The 21,591-nt window shown below is 35.8% G+C and overlaps 1 protein-coding gene across 1 annotated transcript in view; it reads right to left on the reverse strand.

The window, feature by feature from the left end:
- The window catches only part of LOC104277544 (cadherin-13-like), a gene marked incomplete at its 3' end in the record, with an annotated part of 221,606 nt that overhangs the window by 93,136 nt on the left and 106,879 nt on the right, over window positions 1–21,591 (reverse strand). Inside the window, exon 5 of the mRNA XM_009874208.1 lies at window positions 17,250–17,394. Coding sequence (XP_009872510.1) covers window positions 17,250–17,394 — 145 coding nt within the window. The remainder of the gene's footprint in view (window positions 1–17,249; window positions 17,395–21,591) is intronic.

The following is a 21,591-nucleotide window of genomic DNA, read 5'->3' on the forward strand; positions in this document are numbered from 1 at the left end:
GTGTTAAATATTTCTTTTTCACTGTTGGTTTCATAAAGTTATCCACAACAGAAAATTGTATTTGAAGCTAATATAACCCACTGACTTTCAGCTTTGAAATACACAATTTTCAAAAAAAAAAAATACATGTGCATGGGGGAGTCAAAAAAGAAAATGGGGTTGTAGTGTCAAACTCATTAGCTTCCACCATCTTACTGCCATTTTCCATTCCCAGCATGGCCCTGATGCAGCTTCTCCGTCCTACGTGAACTCTTGCTTCAAACACAGCTGACCATCCTGCCAAACGGTTGCACATGACATGTGAACTCTTAGGCACCAAGAGAAATTGCAGCCTCTAGAAGGTTTCACACTGTTTTGCTCGCATTTCCCTAATGAACATAAAGAATATACATAAGAAATTTCATGACTAGTCCCTACACACTGTTGACTTTATGATTTGCCTAGTATTTGAAATCATCAGGCAGTGTTACTTACCACATTTAGCTTTGTATATCCAGAGTTGGACCTCAAAACCAGAAGATTATTATGAATTCATAAACGGGAGTATTAAAATAAATTAAATTCTTTAGTCTCTTGGGCAAACAGGTTGTATTTTTAAGCTTTTTCCTGCAACTTAGAAGTACAGAAAGTTTTTATTCTGATGTATTCTCTTGCTTGTAGAATTAAACTTAAAAGAAGAATACGGATTAACCTTCAGGTCTCTACTATATCATAAATTGGGGCAATATTTTTGCTTCCTGACAGTGCACTGAATTTCCAAGACGACTAAATAGGAAGTAAGGAATAATATCTGAATAACAGTCATCCTAAAACATAAAGGAGAAGGTTATGGTTGCTTCATCTTGCCACAAAGTAGAAACTCCAGAACTCATTTAATCTTTTAAAAGGAAATGGTTCCAGGAGTTTAAATAGCACATAAGCTCTTTGCTGACCTGTGGCAGAAGGACAGATATCATCAATGAAAATCATCTGCCTTCCAACTCTATTAACTGGAGCAAACCGTTAACGTTAACTTTTATTAGCAAAGGAGCCCATGAGCACAGTCAACTCAAACATTCATTCAGAACCTGAACAATAATAGTAAAGATCCTTCTAGTATTTGTGTGGTCTTTGATCCATCTAAAGAAGCTGTATTCTATCTAAAAACAAGTCTGCCATTTAGAAACTCTTCAGGGAATCTGCTTTAAGCTGTTTCTATATCCTGACGTTTTCCATGACAGACTCTACAATGATCTAACTATAAGGCTGGTCCTGCTTTGAGGGAGGGGCTGGACAAGTCAACCTCCGGAGGTCCTTCTTCCTTCACTATGCTGTGCCTCTACATGGACCAAACCCTCCTTTACAGTTATTTGTTCCAAGTGACATGTCACAGCCCGACCTCACTTACAAACTCCTCCCTAAGTGCTTTTTCTCATAGTACTTCGCTACATAATGTATATACAAAGCAGTCAACGTTTTCTCATTAACAGAAAATATACTCCAAATTCTAGTGGTGCCAAAATCCCCTATCTGCTTTCTGTTTAACCTACACACAGCTGATGTTCTTTTGTCAACCATCTCTGTTAACATCTCAAATAGCAAATGAATTTGTGGCCTATAAAGAGGTAACTTCCATGCTTCATAATAATTTTAAAAACTGGTGCAGGTAATGCAGAGTTATTTGTCCAACTCTGAAAGGAATTTTCAAAATTTGGAATATAAGCCATTTTATTTCATTACGATAAATATTAAATCTCAACCACACAGTGGGAATTTATGAATTACAATGTAAATATATATTCACACCCCAGGTACAAGATCATAGAGTCACAGAATTATTAAGGTTGCAAAAGACCTCTACGATCACCTAATCTAACCATCAACCCAACACTACCAACACCATCAAAATATATCCTGAAGTGCCACGTCTACACATTTTTTGAACACCTCCAGGGATGGCGACTTCACCACTGTTCTGGGCAGCCTGTTCCAATGCTTCACCACTCTTTCAGTAAATAAATTTTTTCTACTATCTAATCTAAATCTCCCCCCGCAGTGCACCTTCAGGCCATTTCCTCTTGTCCTATCACTAGGAAGTTGGAAGAAGACACATCTGAGAGGGCAATTTCCCACACTTGGCTGTACTCCGAGATCAGTCGCTCCACTGCAATCAGTATATCTAAACATTATTACCTTTTAAAGCCTATAGCAACCTGCAGTTGTCAATTGTGGCAATCATTAACAACTATGCAAAAAATCCCATAATTAGTAAGTAAGAATTCGCGTTCTTGAAAATTAACTTGAAAAGTAAAAGCAGGAGTCACAGTTTCTGTATTCTATGCCAATGCTCTATCAGATTGATCTGAAAAGCTCAAGTCATATGCTTAAAAGTAAAAATATAAAGCTATAGGTGCTCAGCATACTTCAGAAAAATTAAGAACCAGTATCTCAGATCAACTTCCATTGGACCCATTCCCGATGGTGATTTGTGACAAAAGAAACCACATAGGTGTATTCACGGATAAGAACGCATTTCAAAATGTGCCATCTAGAAATATGCATTGCTTGACAGATAATGGGCAATAGCAGTCACAGACACTACTGACAAGGTTACAATTCACATCAAAGCTGAGACTTTCAAAGTAATTTAATTTATTCAAGATGTTCACTTGATAATATTTGTTACACATATTTAAAAAGCAGCCCAAATTTGGCCTCCTTAAAAATAAATTTAAAAAACCTAAAGTTAAAAAATATATCTTCTGGGTTTTGCAGTTTAATACATGAGAAAATATGCAGCATATGTGAGGCAAAATAGACTAACAGCACTGAAAGGCAAAGTTGTGACATATGCACATTTAAGCTTGGGTCCTTACAGCTCAGCAGCACTTTGCAACTATATTTCATAACAAGGGTCATGACAGAAGCAATGCAGGGTCAGAGAAGTGAGGAATCATGTTTCTCTGGTAGATATAAAGCATCCCATATTTGCTACAGCCAAGGGAAGAAGATGTTACACAGAGATCAGTAAAAAAGCCACAAAACAAAATCTGCTTGGAAAACACAGCAACCACAAGAGGCTCTGTCAGCTCATCCTCACAGCTCTCAGTCATTGCGAGCATTTAAGTAGTAGTGTCTCCGCAGTTGTGTTGAGTGGACAGTAGAGGGAAGTACTTCTTTTTTCCAGTACTTGCTTTTAATTGCCCCAGGAAAAAAAAAAAAGGCAAAATTAATACTGCATTTTTTTCCAGTTTTCTTTCCTTAAGCAGCTATTTTCAACTGGCAGAATTTTTCAGTTGCAATTTTTGTCCAGGACTCTCATTTCTTAAAAATAACTGCATCTTTGCACTACAAAGCAATCGTATGCTTGAGAAAGATGTTCTATATTTTTGCTACTGGATAAGAGCAAAGGCCAACTTAATGGCAGAAGTTGTACCAAGTCTGCAGGGGATCTGTAAATGCATCTAGGGACAAATCCTAAATGGATTCACAGACTAAGTCCTGACATTTGCCCTGAAGTCATTTAGGAGTAAACTGACTGGTTCTAGTTTTCTCAGATACTTGACATTAATTACAATTTTAGGGATATAGCATGCAGAGTTGGGAAGAAAGCACAGTTCTCAACCGGCCCATTACCTTCAGCTTAGAGTTATCTTTGGGCTAGGATCATAAAGACTGAAACACAAAAGCTAGTAATTAATTTGCCTACCTTTAAAAACAAAATTGAGGAGAAATGAGGATTCCTCACCCCTAAAAATCTTTGTACCCTTCCTTCCACGCACTAATAAAAGTTAAGACAACAGTCTCAACTCTGCACTGAGATATTCCACCAGGAAACTGTCAAGAAGAGGAGACTTTAAGGACATGCAATGGCAATCACAACAACTATGTCTGGTGCAAAGACAGCAGAATATACACAAGACTATGCCAAGCAGCCATGTTCCACTATCACTTGTAGACCAAAGACCCATCAGGTCTGGGGAAAAAGTGTGCTTTAGTGCAGACTTAAGAAAACAGAATAAACCGAGCAAATATCTGAACTGAAGTGCAAAAAGTTTTACTGGAGCACAAGTCCTTGCTTCTTAGCATCAAGCCATTAAAATTCTTGGCAGCAGCATACACTCCTGGCTTGCCAATGGCCCACTTTCATGCAGCCTATTTTTGTTTAGAAAAAAAACTTCAGAAAATCCTGAATATTAAACCTTTCTTCAAGCTATAATGATCATGGAGATTAGCTCTGATCAGCAGTTTTAGGCCATATGTAAATTTGGTATCCCTAGGCAGAGTAGCAAACCATGAAATACCCTTCTTCTTTCCCTTTGGCTAGCAGTAATAAGGAGCCAACTCTACAGACCCTCATTAAATTTGGTCCACACCATCTAGTTAGCATTCAACAGGCTGTAATTCCTGGACCATGTCAGGGACTAGCCTACAGCTAAGGTATACCAGATTTGCAAGAGAAAAAATAATTTAAGCATTTAAATCAGCTACAATAAAAAAGAAACTTTTAGCTCATTTGTTTTTTCTTAATTAATGCTTTTTTAATGTTTTCCGGTTCTTTGGCTGCTGCAGTCCAAACAAATTTAGTAGTATCTAAGCAGCCGCACCACTACCCACTCTCACAGACATGCTTATGATAATGTTAAAATATGTTAAGTATGATATTTTTCCTCTACTCTAGCACACATTGTCTGAAACCCTCAGGATACACCAGCCATGACAAAATAGAACAACACATTGTATGCAACAATATATTTAATAATTTAACTTCTTGTTACATCCTGTGCAGTACAGCATCTCTCCCTTGATGAGGTCTGAGAAAACAATCCTTGCCTTTATAAGAAAATTTGATTTAGTTTCATTTAGGAAAGAGATACCCACATTCAGCAGCAAACCATACAGAACAAAGGTTCCTTGAGAAATGGTTCTCAAAGTGTACTGGTAGAACCGCTACACAACCACTACCAGGAGGTGGTAGAACCAGCTGCTCTGAATGCCTCTGTGCAGGGGTTCCTCCGAGCATGGCATGGATTTACCTATAGATACTGGTTTGAAGTATATGCCAATAATACTGTAACTGCTGTTTTCATCTATGCAGCAGTTGAGGGAAATGTTCTGAATTCTTCCTCTACACTTTCCAGTTATGAGTAACTACTTTTAAAAGAACTGACAAATTGTTAATCTAGAACCTAGGAAGAAAAGAAAACTGAAAGATTTGTTTGCTTGCTTCCAAAAGTATTCTTCAGTTTGAAGAAAAAAAGGAAAAAAGATAAAGAGAAAGGAGTTAAAACTTTATTCAATAGCAACAAGCTGATAATTTTAACCTTCTTCGATACAGCTATAGCAACGAGAATATAAGAGCCCAAAGGATGGATAAGTTCTATTACCTTAACTAGCAAAGGTAATCCTTTAAAATATGAAATTGGAAAAGTTGTACTACTAACTTTTTTCCCTGGCAAAGAAAGTATCAAATTTTCAATTCTTCAGTAAGCCTGTAGCATATATCAAGACTGCTGAAAGAGTAACCTCACAAAAATTAAACTGCCAAATAAGCAAGATTACAACACCCCCGAGAGGCACATCTATCTTTTTGTTCTGTAATTATTTTGAGTACTGTAGGTTTTGTTAAATGAAACTATGATAGAGTTCAGCTTAAAATCAAGAAAGTAAAACTGTTTAAATTAAAAACCAAGAAGTTTGCAAAACAATGCTTGCAAATGTTTCCAAACAGTAATGTATGCAATTTCATGATCCATTACACTGCCTGTTACAAAATGCTGATGTGTCTCTGTTGCTTTTGTTTTCCATAGCAATGGCCCTTCTCCTGTGCCAAGTTCTGGCCAAATCGATTTGGTGACCACTTATCCCATTTGCACAAAAAAGTGACATGACAAGAATAGTGCTGCCCATGGTATCGTTGCTAAATCATCAACTTTGCTTGCTGAACTAACGTTTCTTTGACAAAGATTCCACAGGTTGCTCCTACACAGCAGGGATGATAGGCAGTGCAAAATCCGTTTATTCATAGCTACATCAGAGACATTTCAGTGTCTCAGTATATCTCCTTTAACAGAATTACATTCTTTTAGGACAATTAATTGTGTTTTTTTTTGTTTATACAACTGCCCATTCAACGTCTGGACAGGCTTTAATAAAGAGAAATTCTCAATGATTTTAAAGTATGAGCTTTCTCTTTTCATTTAGTTGCTGCTGGTACTAGCTCTATTACATGTGAGTGTAATGTATATATACCAAGTACCTAAATACCATTTTTCTACCTTAAAACAATGAACTGATGTTTCTTACTGGAAGAATCCAAAGCAAGTTCTATTGAAGGAGATCAGCAGGATGCTTCATCCTACATTTGTCCGGGCTTCATTCCAGGGCTTGCTGAAAACCAGCCCAATCCTGCAGACGTTTACAATTCTTGTGACTGTAGCACTTACATAGCCTGTGGGAGTAAGAACCTACTCTTGCATATAGAAGAGAACTCTCTATTGTTTAATAGTTTGATTTGCTATTATATGCTACTGCCTAAGTTTTATTTTAATATCACGCAACTGCTGTGACTGCATTTTTATAATTGGTGCTCTACCCCAGAGGAGAACTTTTTGAACAGCAAAAAATGCTACCTAGGTGCTGAATCAGAGAATTTACTGAGAACATTCAGGATAGCAACACTTAGCTAAGAAGCTTCCCAGTAAAGGTGCTGTAGGTGCTAAAGAATTCAAACCACAAGATCAATGACATTAATTAATGGTTCATGCAATATAACATAAAAAAAAATTAAGATGGTGAATTAAATTTGAAAGAAAAGTCCTGGACATATTCCAGCTGAGATGCTGATGCCCTTCTGAAATTTATGGATATTCTATTCACAGAACTCGATCTACATTATCTCCATATCCTGAACCAAAGATACAGTGATGTAGCAAGAATAGTTTTTGTTAGGCTAAATAGTAATGGTTGCGAATTTCATCCCTCCTCTACTTCAAGTGATTGTAATTATGCTTTTTACCACTAAATACCTTCAGAGCAATCCTCTGTCTTTTGGCCACAGTGGTCATCATATGTTAAACCTTGGAGAAATCACAGTGTTTCTTAAAATGCCAAAGGGAATTCAAATTCAAGTTCTTAGCTGTTAAATGATCCTTAAAGTTTTGTTGTTGTTGTAACTGGTTTTGTTTGTTTGCTTGCTTCTTCTAGGTTTAGAGTTTTATAAAATAGTCTTAGAACCATGTAAAAATTGTAGGATATCCTTTCGCTAACAATTATCATAACAATAACTATGTTTTACTGCTGCATGCTTAAATCATAATCCTGATGAACCATATTTGTATTCCAAACATCACTGTCTTGAATATGTATCTGTTAATATTTTCTCAGATCTATATTTAAAAGACATTTCTACTGGGAGTTTCCAGCATATACCAGCAGAAGATGGATGGAAATTAAGAAATCTGCACCACTGTGAGATTTCACCTTCAACCTGTCTATCACATTTCTTATGTGTGATCCTAACTCAGTCATGTGTTCTTTGCATATCTTACATACTAGCCGACAGCAACATTTTTTTTCCCCTCCTGCCAGAAACGCAATAATAAGCTTTTCAACTTTACCAAAATATTCTTGGGGTACAGATATGTCATTTTAAAAAAAAATAAATTTCTTAGATACTTTTAAGCACATTAGTGGTGCTCACTAACAGGACCTGATTTCTCAAATTACATGTAATTTCCCAGCTATTTTTGGTAGACAATCATGGAAAGTTGCTACAGAAATATGCTCACACTTGGTGCAACTAAGTGTGCAAATGAATAGCTGCATGCAAAGGTAGACAACTTCTGTACTTGAAGGATGTAATCTGAATGAAGAAATCAAGGAGTTACATCTTCTCAAAGTTTTGCTCAACGTATGTGAGCCAAGTGAACTATTTTGACTATTTCTATAAAGAAAAAGAAATAATCATACTATAAAAAAATATATTCCCTATCGTTACTTCTTCTGTCTATGCTTTACTGATTAGCCATTCTCACTGTTTCCTTTCCTATCACAACTGCTTTCAGTCTTCCAAATGTAACGTACAATTATCCATTGACTTCATGGGACTACAGACTGCAATTGAAACCCCAAGCACTATATTTGATGATGTGAGGGTATGAAATAAATGGAGAAATGGGAGATTCTATGATTCTATTCTGTGATAATATCTGCCAAATATTGGGAAAAATAATAAGAGTAACCTGCAATGGAATAAATAATCCTGTCAGTCGGTGATGATGAGGTTTTTATTCAGCTACGTATCTCTTCACAATGAAGGTAGTATGGATTGGTCTATTGATGGAGCCTGGCATTGCATACTAAGGCAATGAAATTCTGCCTGGGCTGACAATTTATAGGCTTTTCCTAATTTAGCACTTGCAGTAGTGGCCACACCATAGCATTACTGTCAAAGGAAATCATGTCCCACTGTTACAACACCTGGTAACACAAGTCCAGGATTTACATCCAGTTGAGTGAGAGGACAAGGAAGGGTTCAACTACTGTATCTACTCCCATCAGTTTCCAAATCATATAATAAATTTATGGCACTTGATTGTAAGTCGTGAGGATTTATCACCCTTTTCATGCACTTTAAAGGGCCTGAATGAAATATAGTGGTGTGGATGCTGACAGTCCACTCACTCAAAGCACAATTTGCCATACAGCCTTCAGGGCTGTTGGCCTGCAAGTGGGTAATATCCAGAAATGGTGATTTAGAAGTATATCAACACAAACTGAGGTTTTATACCACTAATAAAGCCTATCCAGAGGGCTGCAGCATTCTCCTCCTCTGAAGTATGCCACACAGTGGTGTATTTTTTTCAGTTTTCCTGGCACTACAGTATATTTCAATTGTCTATACGGATGAGGTTGTTTTGTGTCCAAGCTGCTTGAACATCTAAAAAACCTCATCCTTTTCTTTTCTGAGAGGACAAAAGTAGATGCAAAAGCCCAGGTGCAAAAGCCCAGATGCAAAAGCCACTGGTAAATTTATTAATGCATAAAATTCCCTTTGCAAAGAATTACATACTGAACTACAAAAACTCACTTGAGACCTTGTTTTCAGTACCCAGCTAGGACTGCAGCATTTTTTTTAAAAAGTCACTTGTTTTTTAATTAAGAAACATGCTTATATTTATTTAATGAACCTGGGATATAATGTAAAAAGAGCCAAAAAAAGCTAACCATCATTGATTTCACTGTTCTGTGTGTGGAAGTATGAATAATTTACTACAAAAAGTGTCCAAGGCAGAGGGACCATAAAGCTTTCATAACATTTAGCATTAGGCATTAACACTGATCTGGCCATAAAACTAATTTTTGATACATTATTTTGTGTAGCTACAGAAAAGCAGATGAAAACTCATTTTTAGCAGGAGGGACAGTGAGCAAACAAATCAGCTCGCAATAAAAAGAAGAAAGTCAAAGGGAATTATTTCCTGTCTGGGGCTGAAGAAGAGGGTGGGTCATCATTTTTAGTCCTCACAAACAGGCCAGTAGTTCTGACCTGTGCACCTAAGCTGATGAGGAGTCTTTTCTGCTGAAAATCAAGAATAATTGAACCCTGGAGTGAACTGCAGGCTCCTGCTTCCAGCCAGTCATATCATACACTCAGTTTGAGTGAACTGCTAATTGCTACACATGAGATTATTTTAACTTGCTCAAAATGTACTGGTTTAAACACAGTTGCATGGCTGGGCACCTGCTAATTACTGGATAACACTTTAATAGGTTATTCCTCTCAAGTTCTCCCAAAAAATGTAGACATATTAGGCTGGGTTCACATCTTTTTCTGTCACAATACAATATATTCTTAATAAACACATATTTTATCTTTTCATTATGTGCGTACACAGTAACTAGAACTAGGATCCCTATGCCCTAATAAAGGATCAGGTATTTGTATCTCTGTATATGTTCATCTCTTTGTTTTCTATACATATCATATACACACACACACAATACCCATATTCATACAGCTATATTTTATGTCACACAGATTTGAGAACAAATTCCTATTGGGATATATAAAGCAGCTGTGCAACTAGCTCCTGCTTGGCTTCTGTTTGAAAATCAAAATACTGAGATTACGGATGTTTCTACCTAGTTCACACCCATTACGTTCACAGGCCAGATTACAAAACTCTTTAGGGCAGCCAGTACATTTTTGCTGAAATGCAGATGATTAATGGTAAGGAAAGATTGCTGAAAGTTTGCTATCAAAAATTTTTAAATCAGGCACTAAAGTACACACATTTGTGCACAGAACAACTTAAAAACTGCTATGATGTGTCATACCCAAAGCCTAGCATCTCCTCTCCAACAGAGGAGGACTAGGGAAAAGGCCTGTGAAGAGGTTTATTTAGCATCGAGTTTCATAATTAAATGTGTAACATTTGACATTTCAAATCTTCTCTAGAATCAAAATATTGCTGTTACAGACATTGCTCTGAATCAAAAAACCACAAGTTCAAACATTTAATTTTGATAGTTTTGAGGTGGATTTCCTGAGATATTTCAGCTTCACAATTCAGATCTCTCTATATCTCTAAGCTTTTTATTGCTGATTTAAAAAAATATTAACATTTTAATACAAAGTAATGAGCTCACTCATTACATTGCTTTAGCAGCCAACAGGCAGAAACTGAAAATGAACTGATAGGTCTTCAAAAACTTCTAAAGCACCATCATCGATAAGAAAGGTTGTAATGAGCATTTAAATTTTCAACAACTTTTTAGTCTTTAGACTGGTTTACACACAGGATATAGAACTAAACTATTTCTTTACAAGTTTGGGTTTTTTAAGCAAAAAGATCTTCTTTAGCGTAGCTCAAGAGAAATAAAGGTATTCTGCATCATACCAGTATACCAAATATATAATGAGAGAAATACCTTCTTCAGAGTTAGCTGATCATGCCCACCTAATTAAGACCAAGAGAGACTCTAGCAGGCAGGCTATTAAGGATTTAATTTATAAGATAGTGAGACTTCCATAGTTCAAATTCACAACAAAATGCAATATTTTGCTTTCTAGTATTAAGTTGTATCAATATTCCCATATTATACAAAGCATTGTAAGCTGAAAACCATTTCTGCTACTGTCTTGAGCTCATTTTTTTTTATTATTTTAAGACCATTAGTATCACCAGTATTTCAAGTATGTGCCTTTACTTAAAAGTACCTCTTTGCTTTGATTATGTTTTTCTGAAATTCTTATTCAAACATTCAATATTTTATAGTCATTATGGTCACGAACTCTATGTACACTCAAACATTTTTTTTAAGTATTTGCCCCAAATTACTTTGCTTAGGAAGTATTTTCCATGGTGAAATAGTTTTACATAAAGGATACATTCTACTAAACCAATGCAGATTTTCTGTGTGGAAATCTCAAAACCTTTGTAAATCTTCCCATCATACTTTGTGTAAAATTCAGCATAGTAAGGATCATAAGCAAAACAAATACATGAAACCTGCATCCTACTTCAGACCTAGTCCATCAACTGATGTGTACGTGCTTGGCCTAAAGGCGTGTTGATGCTGGTACCAGTTTGGTTTTCATGTTCTTCTAGATTTGATATCCCGAACCACCTCTCCAACTTAATCTTACGGGAAGTGTATCCTTTTATATAAAGTATGTGCCATGCATTAAAAACAACTACTATGAACAAATGCATGTATATGCAGAACACAGTAACTTTTGTGACAAAAAAAATTGGAGTATTATCGTCAGAAGCCACTGGGGAAATTTCAGATGCTACTTTTACCTACATAAAAAGTAATAGTGTTCTTTACTAGTCTCTTCTGATGACTCTTGTGATTTTTTTAAGTTTTATTTTTAATTTTAATCTTTTGGTTAAAAGAAAACTTAAAAACACCCTTGTATTTTCCTGCATGTTATTGGGTTTATAGGTTAAAAAAATGTAGGAAGTCTGAAAGTGTTCACCAAATTCAGGGTAATTTAGTCATTTTACAGCTTTGGTAACCTTCTTATTCCAGAAACAAGGAGAGATTACAAGGAAAAACAAAAAAAAAATCCAAACCAACAAACACAGTCCAGAAAATACTAGCATAATATTTGAAATGTATCAAAGATGAGAATAGGTGCCTATCAAACACAGTTGTGTTATATATCCTTGCCACTTTGCTGGGCCAGCCTGCCCGTAGTTTACCTTTCCTGGTATCTTTTCATTTTCATCTATCATTCTCAATCTCATTTATATTCATTCATGTTCTAATCTCCTTGTTAGTTTAAGTACAAAAAAATCCCATCCTGGCAGATCGTTCTTGATAAGGAGCCACCATCTTCAGAACCAGTTTTCGTTTATCTGAATCATAGCCACACACTATCATACAATGCATAGCTATCAGTAATAGCGCTTCAGTCCCTTCTTCATGCTTTATCTATTTTTACAAATTATTATTTCATGATACTGAACAATCCTCTAGGCTACTCTTCTTAATTCATTCTGTTTCCTCTCCAAACGTCCCTTTATTTCTAGTAATTATTTACAGACATCTATCAGTCCTGGTTTGGGGGTCCTTGGCCAGAATGTAATGTATTCGGGCTATTGTGCGTCAAGGAAAACAATTTTTTTTGGTTTTTTTTAAATGCAATTCTCAAGTAATTTTCCCAACTACTGCAGTTAAGATTTTCCCTGCACTGGGCTTGCAGCATATTGTTACAAGTCACATAATGTCAAATGCGTTTAAAATAATTTCTGTTAAATGCCTCCAGCAAGTGAAATGAGAGGACTGTCAAGTTCATTTAACCTGCCATTGCCTCCCAGCCTTTAAAGAGTGAGACGTCCAAAAGTTTGTGCCTGCCTATGTCATCCATAAGATTACAGTTACTTTTATTAATGCACTGAGGTGAGTCTGCAGCAGGACCCACATCCTAAATCCTGGAGTTGGAAGCTGAATAGATCAGAGATCTATAGGAAATAATGGGCTCATAACTTAGAAAACAAAAACAGAGAAATCAGCAGTACAGTTAACAAAAAACCCACTACAGTCAGTAGAAAACTGCCCTAAGTGGCACTAAATCGGACTCAGCTATTATTTTCCTGGTATATATATACTGACTTTAGTCTCATACAGAAATTAGAGACTTTATAAATGAGAAAAAAATGCAAACTATCTCTCTATACTGTATTTTGGTGATTTTTTAATTTAAATAACTATCTTCCATGTTCACAGCTCATCCAGGAAAAGACCTCCTAATAGAAATCTGAAAACATCTATGGTCACTTTAAGCATACATTTGTGTAAATTCGTTATAATTTGACTCTAAACTATTTGCAGGAATATAACAATTTTCCATGAGAACAGCTAATTAACTGTAACTAATTTTATAATAAAATTTCTCCAGGGAAGATATATCAGGAAAGAAACACATTACCATATCACCTACTATTCACATACTTTTATCATTAATTATAAACTGTGACAAGACTTACCTTGAAATTCAGACAAATATTTACATAATACATATACAAGTTTAAGCGCTCAGCAATTATGCCCAGGTATTTGCTTCACTAGTAAAGTGAAATCGTAACTGTCCAATTAGCCAATGGCGTTTAGTGTAAGCCAAATAATTACACACAAAAAAATGAATGGCCTTAGTAACACAGAAGATGTATTAAGACACAATCAAACTACATTCTCACTGGGACTATGCACAAAAGATTTTTTAATTATCCACAGACATTAAATAAATACAAAAAGAATGCAGTATCCAATGGCAGGGAAAGGACGGTCCTTAAAAGAGGCTTGGAACATTTAATTTTGTTACATTCTCTATCTTTCCTTAAATAAGGAACTAAACCTTCAAATCATTAAGGAAAAAGGTTAGTTTGGAAAACAATAAAAAGCTGGAACACATGTCTTACAGCAACATCAAGGAAGTCCAATATAAACATATTCACTTGAAAATGAAAATTAAGATTTATGTATTTAAATTTGCTATGCTAACACTCTCCAAGGTTTATTTGTTAGTAAATCTGTGATATTTCTGATGAATTATAGACAACATTTTAGTGCAATTTTAGAGGCAATAAATAAGTGGAACATCACTAGAAAATTCCATTGGGTTTGTGACTACTAAAATTATGGTCCCACAGGAAGACACACAGGTACCCAGCAATGAATAATTTAAAGCAAGATGATAATATTATCTGAATCCATCAACAAGGCCCCAAAATGCTTCAGGCAAGTTTCACAGTCCAGTATATCTATGTCTTTCTCTTCATAATTATGCATTTCTCATCATTGAATTACTGGGATCTACAGGCATTTACAATTTGACCCAATAATCACGAAGACAGATCCAAGACACCTGTTTTATTTTTCAGCAGAAGACTATTTAGGGTGAATGGGTTTGATTCAGACCTTGAAGGAAGATGAGGGTGGTTGTAATAGGAAATAAGATTATGTGCATAATGCAAAGCCTTTTCTTCTGGAACTTCAGAAAATAAATACAACGACACAATTTTCATGCAAAAAGAAGGAATTGGGAATCATACATGCAAACACACACACATAAAGATTTCTATCAAGCTGTGCAGTGCAACTATTTATTGGGAGCAGCAAAATAGCAGAACCTGATGAATAATTTTAAGATATATGGCATAAACCTTGAAGACCTATGGAAAATAGATGTAAAAAACCTGAAATCTTGGTTGACTGCATGCCATCCGCATAGAGAACTATGACAGATTCTAGCTAACACTGATTCTGCAGGTTCACTTTTGCACAAAATAATTCTGAAAGTATTGGTGTTCTTGACACTAGGAAAATGAGGTTATGGAGTTTAATGGGTTGAACACCTAGGGGAAAGAGGGAGAAGGTACGAAAAAGATAAAGTTGAGAAAAATTATTCAAACTTTGTCTAACAGGTAAGACAATAAAAATGCCAAAAGCTACATGGATAAATACTACGGTGCAGCAAGAGAAAATGAATGAAAACAATTACAGAAGGATTCACTGCAAGTTGGACTGAGAAACACATCTGCTGAAATAAATTTCAATATAATGAGTGAAAAAAAAGAAAAGCAAGGATAATTTATAGATTAGAAAAAAATAAGGAACTACGAGTTACAAAAAGAAAATAAAATCCTTGGTAGAGAGAGGAAACTTGATATAGTGTTTGGGTAAAGAAAGAACATAAAGCAGGTAACAGTTAAATACTGTCCTGTAGCCTGGAATTGACAGTCTAAGCTAAACATTAGACTAAACATTGTTTGGGAAAGGCATGTAGTCCATAAGAGGTTTAACTGCTTTGACTGAGACAGATGAGGCCACCGAAAGACTTGCAGGAACTCACAGCTCCTGTCCAGAGCTCATATAAAGCTTGAACACTTCAGAGTTTGAGCTGTTTGGCAGCACTTTCTTTTACTGAAATACTGTATTTAGGGTCTGTGAATCTACTAAAACTACGCCATACTACTCAGTGGTCTAGGAGTGTGTATCTAAATGGGCATGATGAGATGATACTGTAAGCCTAAATGAAAGTGTAATAAAGTTGGTCCCTTGAACTGACTAGGTAGTCACACGCTTCTACCTACTATTGACTGTTTGTGCAAAGGAATCTCTGATATTTGTTAGCAATATATTCTCAGTTAATTATGAAACTCTTGTTACAACATGTGGGGAATGGGAATTGGGACCGTCTAAGGAAGTTTCTTCGAATTCTGAACAAGCGATCAGTAGCAGAAATAAAGAATGTACTAGAGACAAAACAACAAAAACGAGTTCATGTTCCACTTGCAGCCATACTCAACAAGTATGAAACACATTTTTTGACTGAATAAACTTGTTCATTATATGCTTGTCACAAATAAGGTAAACAAATCTTTACCTAAAATCTCTTTTAATCTGATGAAGGAGCAGTTCATAATGCATTTTGTAACTGCAGATTTTCAAATAATGGCAACTATATGTGAAAATACAAAACTCACTGAAAATGTGAAAATACAAAACTCACTGAAAAGGTTACATGATTTCTAGAAATTACATAAATAATAAAATAAGGACAACGAATAACTTCTAGTCCTATCAATATATAATGCAAGACAGTGAAAGGTAATGTCTATCCTTGTTCAGAGTAAACAAAGCACATTAAGCTTCAATGAATATTAAATATGAATAAAAATACAACATACTTGATTCCACCTTTCATTTCAAAATATTTCAGTATGCCTATACAGCCAAAATCTTGCGTCTACACTCACGGCTTCAACCATATAAGGAGGATAAGGCCTTGTGTTCAATGATGTATAAAAAGACATAAAAATGTATAACCTACAAGTCTGATCTCAATTAAATCACTGTCACTCCACTGATACTAATAGGAGCTTCTACTGTCTCAGATTGCTTTCACCAAGATCCAGGTTAATTCCATAACATAATCTTATCATACAATTACTGCTTACAAATGCAGTGGAGATACGTCTCAAGCGGAATGCAACAGCCGTTTAATAACTCACAGTAAAACTGCGCAGCTGAGGAAAACAGTTGAAGAAAGCTAATCAGCTTTCATCTGAGAGAATAGTTTGACTAGAATAGTTATACACAAATGGAAATTCTGAACAATATCTTAGACTCATAGAATTCAATCATCGGACAAAATCAAGAGTGAATTCAACCAAAACATCTTCATTACTAACTTTAATTCTCAAGGTGTGCTTTTATTTTACTGCAACTGTAGTATCTGCATTTACACAAGTAACAATGTTAAGTATTTCAATCTGACCTATAATATGAACATATTCGTAATGTTCTTTCTATTTATTCATATTATTTATCTAGCCTCATGATATATGAACAAATAAAAATGACTCAGCAGTTTACCTTACAGACAAAAAGGTGGAATTCCCACTCTAAGCAGTAGTAGTATGTGTTGTTTTGTCTGAATCCTAATCCTATCCTAGAAGTTGTCTTTGTTGATTCCATATATGAATTCAAAAGTGTAAACCAAAACCAAAGCTTTCATTCTAAACTATGTTATTTTACTCTTCATTTTTCTTCTTTACTTCAGAGACTTGACTGTTTTTCAGAAATCATTACCTGCTGTCCTAAAGGGCTGCTCCCACCCTTTAGGATGTAGGGGAAGGATTCAGTGAGCCGTAAAATCAGCAAGAAAAGTCACAAAATATGTTAATAATACAATTATCAACACAGAATTTGTTAGGCATTATTTATAAAAAATATAATCGGCATGAACTTACCTGTAGGGGATCCCTCCATGACATGACCAACGTAGGGTCCTTCTTTAAACATTGGCCTGTTGTCATTTTGATCAATAACAGAAATATCTAGGCGGACTGGACCATCAATGGTTTTCCCACTTGTATCTGTGATCTCAACTTCAAGCTGTATGAACAAGAAGAGAGAAGTAAATTCATTAGTTCACTATCACAGTGAGCAAATAGTAAGAAAAAATAGCTATATCAGTGCTTCTGCAACCAAATCCTGCCAAGCATACCACTTGCAGCCCATTCTTTTGGACTAGGCTCAGAGCAGATTCTTCAATCTAAGGAAAAGAGAAAGACAGATGTACATTCAAAACAAGATAACCCTTGGCATCTTGAAAATGCCATATTCCATAAAGAATGAAATTACTAGAGTATAAGAAAAAAAAATCTCCTGTAATTTTGATACTAATCATGCGAAGATTTGGTTAGAATTTGTTTCTTCATGTTTTTCAAGCACATTTAGAGAGGACACATAAAACTATGACACTACTGACTTATTTCCTAATGGTCAGTTAAAAGTCTCTTTTACTTAAAAAAAAAAGGCATGAATGCATTAGATATATTAAATACATTTTCTCAATGATGATGGCATGTTAGGTAATTCTAACATAACAGCACACGTAGTTTGTATAAGCAGGCATAAGCACATTCACACCCTAATAAAAGCATCTATCGAACCTAAAGTTGACATATGCAGATGAAGACTTGTTTGGACTCCCTTCACTTCCAAAAACTGGAAAGAATGATCATACTGTATACCTCTATCCTCCAATACTTTTGCAATAGAAAGTCACAATAAGTTACCAAAACTTAACCAGTCATTAGAGCAAGCCATGCCAAAACTTCGCAGTTAATAGAAAAGGTCAATTTAGATTGCAACTTCATGCTAAAGCTGCACTTCTCTCCCCTCACCAAGACATCAGTAAAATACAGCAATAAACATGAGAGACACAGCTATCATTTTCACCTGCTCTACCTGTCCCTGAACTCAACTCTTTAATGGGGTTAAGCTAGCCAGAAAACAAACCTGAGCACAGATATTAAATATCACTCTCTTCTAGTCTTTTCTTAGGAAAAAGGTAGCAGCAGGGGCTGGAAGACTCTGAGCATTTTGTTTATTCTGTTAATTTATTCTTCATTGCCACGTCTTATACCTGTAAGTTATTTATAAGTTAGAAATAAATCCTGCTGAGATAGAATTAGGTCAGAATTCTAATTCCTTATTAAAATGGATGGCTTATTATCACATCTCTCTGTATTTTGTTTTGCTTACAAATACATTCCACTTTTATAATTCAATGTGCTGGGTGTGAGTAGGAGTATTAGTTATGAGCAAACTATCTGCTCACGTACACTATTTGTAAATCATGTCAGAGTCCAATTTAACATCTACTCACTGCTTATCCTCAGTTTTCTAGCAATTGTTCTTGCAAGCCTTTCCCAAATCTTATTTCTCACTAGATACGCAGCTTAACAAGTTGAAAGCAAACAAATAGTTTGATGTGAAGACAACTGATTCATAGAGCACTAGCAAAGCTGTAGCTCTATGGGGGGCACACACCCATTCAATTTCCAGGGCTTAACTCTGTCAATGCAGTAACCTTAGTATTGTATATGACATGATGGAAACCAGGAAGGAAAATGCAGTCTCGTTAATGAATTACATTAAAGCTAGATACAGTTCGAAACTGCTGACATAAAGAATCAGAGAATAGTTTGGGTTCTGGTCTATCCCATAGAATAACGGCACCTTGCAAGGTCATCTAGTCCAACCCTCTTGCGATGAGCACAGACATCTTTAACTAGATCAGGTTGCTCAGAGCCCCATCCAAACTGGCCTTGAACGTCTCCAAGGATGGAGCATCTACCACCTCTCTGAGCAACCTGTGCCAGCATTGCACCACCCTCCTTGTAAAAAATTTCTTCCTTATATCTAGTCTAAGTCTACCCTCTTTTAGTTTAAAACCATTACCCTTGCCCTACCACAACAGGTCCTGCTGAAAAAAAAAGTTCTCATTTTTCCCTTCGGGTACTGGAGGCTGCTGTTAAGGTCTCGCTAGAGCTCTCTTTTCTCCAGGCTGAAGCAGCACAACTCTCTCAGCCTGTCCTCTAGACCCATTCCAACAGGTCTATGCCCTTCCTGTGCTGAGGAGTCCAGCGTTGGTCGCTTTATCTTAGTAAATGTTGACTCATCAAAACTATGTTAATTGCTTTGGGAAATGGAAGAATATCAGTACTATTCTGTGAAATTCCAGCAAATTCATTTTCAAATTCAAGATAATTTGCTCTTAATCTATCTCTCAAAATTAAGTGGCTATATTGCTCTCTGGAAAGAACAAAGGCTTTGCTAAATTTAAAACACTCCTTCAGCTACTTTATCAAAATTGTAAAGTCATCTAAAACAAAGGCTGATCTAACACTAGGTTTTGGGCTTTTTTTTTTCCCCTCACACTTAAACAGATTAAGGAAGAAAATAGAAGTTTTTTATTAACACCTGAAATAGCTTTACTTTATCATTACCAAGTCCCACTGTGTCTGAGACCAACCAGCCAAAAAAGTTGTCATGACAGGTCCGTGGGAACAGTTATGTGATCTCTGCATCATTTTATTAAGATAACGGAGGGCTTTATTTTATTAATCTTTGTGCAATAATTTCCAGGTTTGCTTAAATTACCACATCAGCTCCTTTTAAACACATTGTTCTATAATGTTTTCAAAATAAAAACCTGCAGCACCAAAATATTGACCATCTATAGCAAGCAAGAAACAAAACAGAAACAGAAGTATACTGTTACTTTAAAGCACTCAACGCAAGAGAAAGAATCATTTAAGTAAAAGACAATATTGGTACCAAAACCAAATTACTTTCAACAGGCTGTAAATAAAACTAGGTGGAGAATTAGATTGTGCCTAACTAACAGAAGAGTGAGATTTTAGTTTTCAATGAAGAAGGACAGGAAAGCCTATATAGTTTTAATTTAAAACTTTACTGATGCATGAAAGATACTGCATTCGTGCTTTTCATAGAAAGAGAGTGTGACTGAACATTCAGAAAGCATCTGAGTTCCCATTTGATTATTAGAACATAACTCTAAGGAAAAATGGTAAGCATAAAGACAGATTTGGACAAATTTGCAGAAAGAAATGTCTGCAGAGCTCTGTAGCTATTTATTATCTGAAAACCTGACAAGATTGACTATCCTTTCAATGTTCCAACTTAAAAGATATGAAATTATGTTCATAACGATGAAGTTATATTCATCATAATCTACCCAATCACATTTTCAAGAACACTTGAGGCTAAATCCCAATTGCACTTTTGACAAAAGTATACACACAAATACAAAGCATAATCAAGTGTTTATGAGAACTGTTACACCTCACATAACAAGCCTCCATGACAGGATAACAAAGCAGACTTCGGCTATTGCTTCTAATATAGCTGAAAAACACTGATAAAATTAAGTACACCAATAAAACACAGAAAAGCAATATACAACGGAAAACTGCAGGTGGTGATAGATTTCAGCCTGTTTGCCTAGACAATTCCCATTCAATACTCTCCCTTCTCAAAAGGGACTTTTGTCTTCCCACCCGATTTCCCTCACTGTGTCTTGAAATGAGGCTCTTCCTCACCACCCCAAATATAATACTACCAGATGTTTAGTAAGCTCATTCAAAGCTGTGCAAAGCTGTTTTAAACACTCTGCTTTATTTTATAGAGTCTTGTTCCCCTCCACTCTGCAGTCAGCAACAACTTTTACAGGAAAAGACAACCAGTCTCATTCTTACCATTACTTAAAGCAATTTGAAAGGGTTCTCGTCACAGAAGGGTTGTTTTCTTTCATTTATTGCTTTTGGTGAAACGATTCCAGATAGCCACCATCCTTCTCTGCATATTAATATCTACTTTTACTTTGCAGCCTGCCAGTCAATGGCCCACACAAAATTACATCATAAATTTAAAGTTTTTCCTAAGTAAATCTGGACTATCTTTTAGTACTTAATTATCTTCAAAGTCTAATACAAGTTCTTTAGTCATTAAGTGTCTTCTAATTTTAATTTCCAATTAGTTGCTGATAAGATGGTTTCTCACAGGACTCTTCCAGTTGTTTCAACAGATGTTTTTTCTGCCTGTTCCTTATACCCAGCTTCACCCAGAAAAATAAACAAAAAATAAGAAAAAATGAAACAAAATCAGTTGTTTCTGTGTGTGAAACCAGCAGTTTTCCTGAGGCACGAGGCTCCTGTGGGTCAGAAGCGCGCCGGTGCCTGGGCTGTCGGCAGTGGGGGCCTCTGTGAGGGGACGTCGGGG

Source organism: Apaloderma vittatum, unplaced genomic scaffold, assembly GCF_000703405.1.
Source record: "Apaloderma vittatum isolate BGI_N311 unplaced genomic scaffold, ASM70340v1 scaffold1568, whole genome shotgun sequence".
In the NCBI taxonomy this organism is placed as follows: domain Eukaryota; kingdom Metazoa; phylum Chordata; class Aves; order Trogoniformes; family Trogonidae; genus Apaloderma; species Apaloderma vittatum.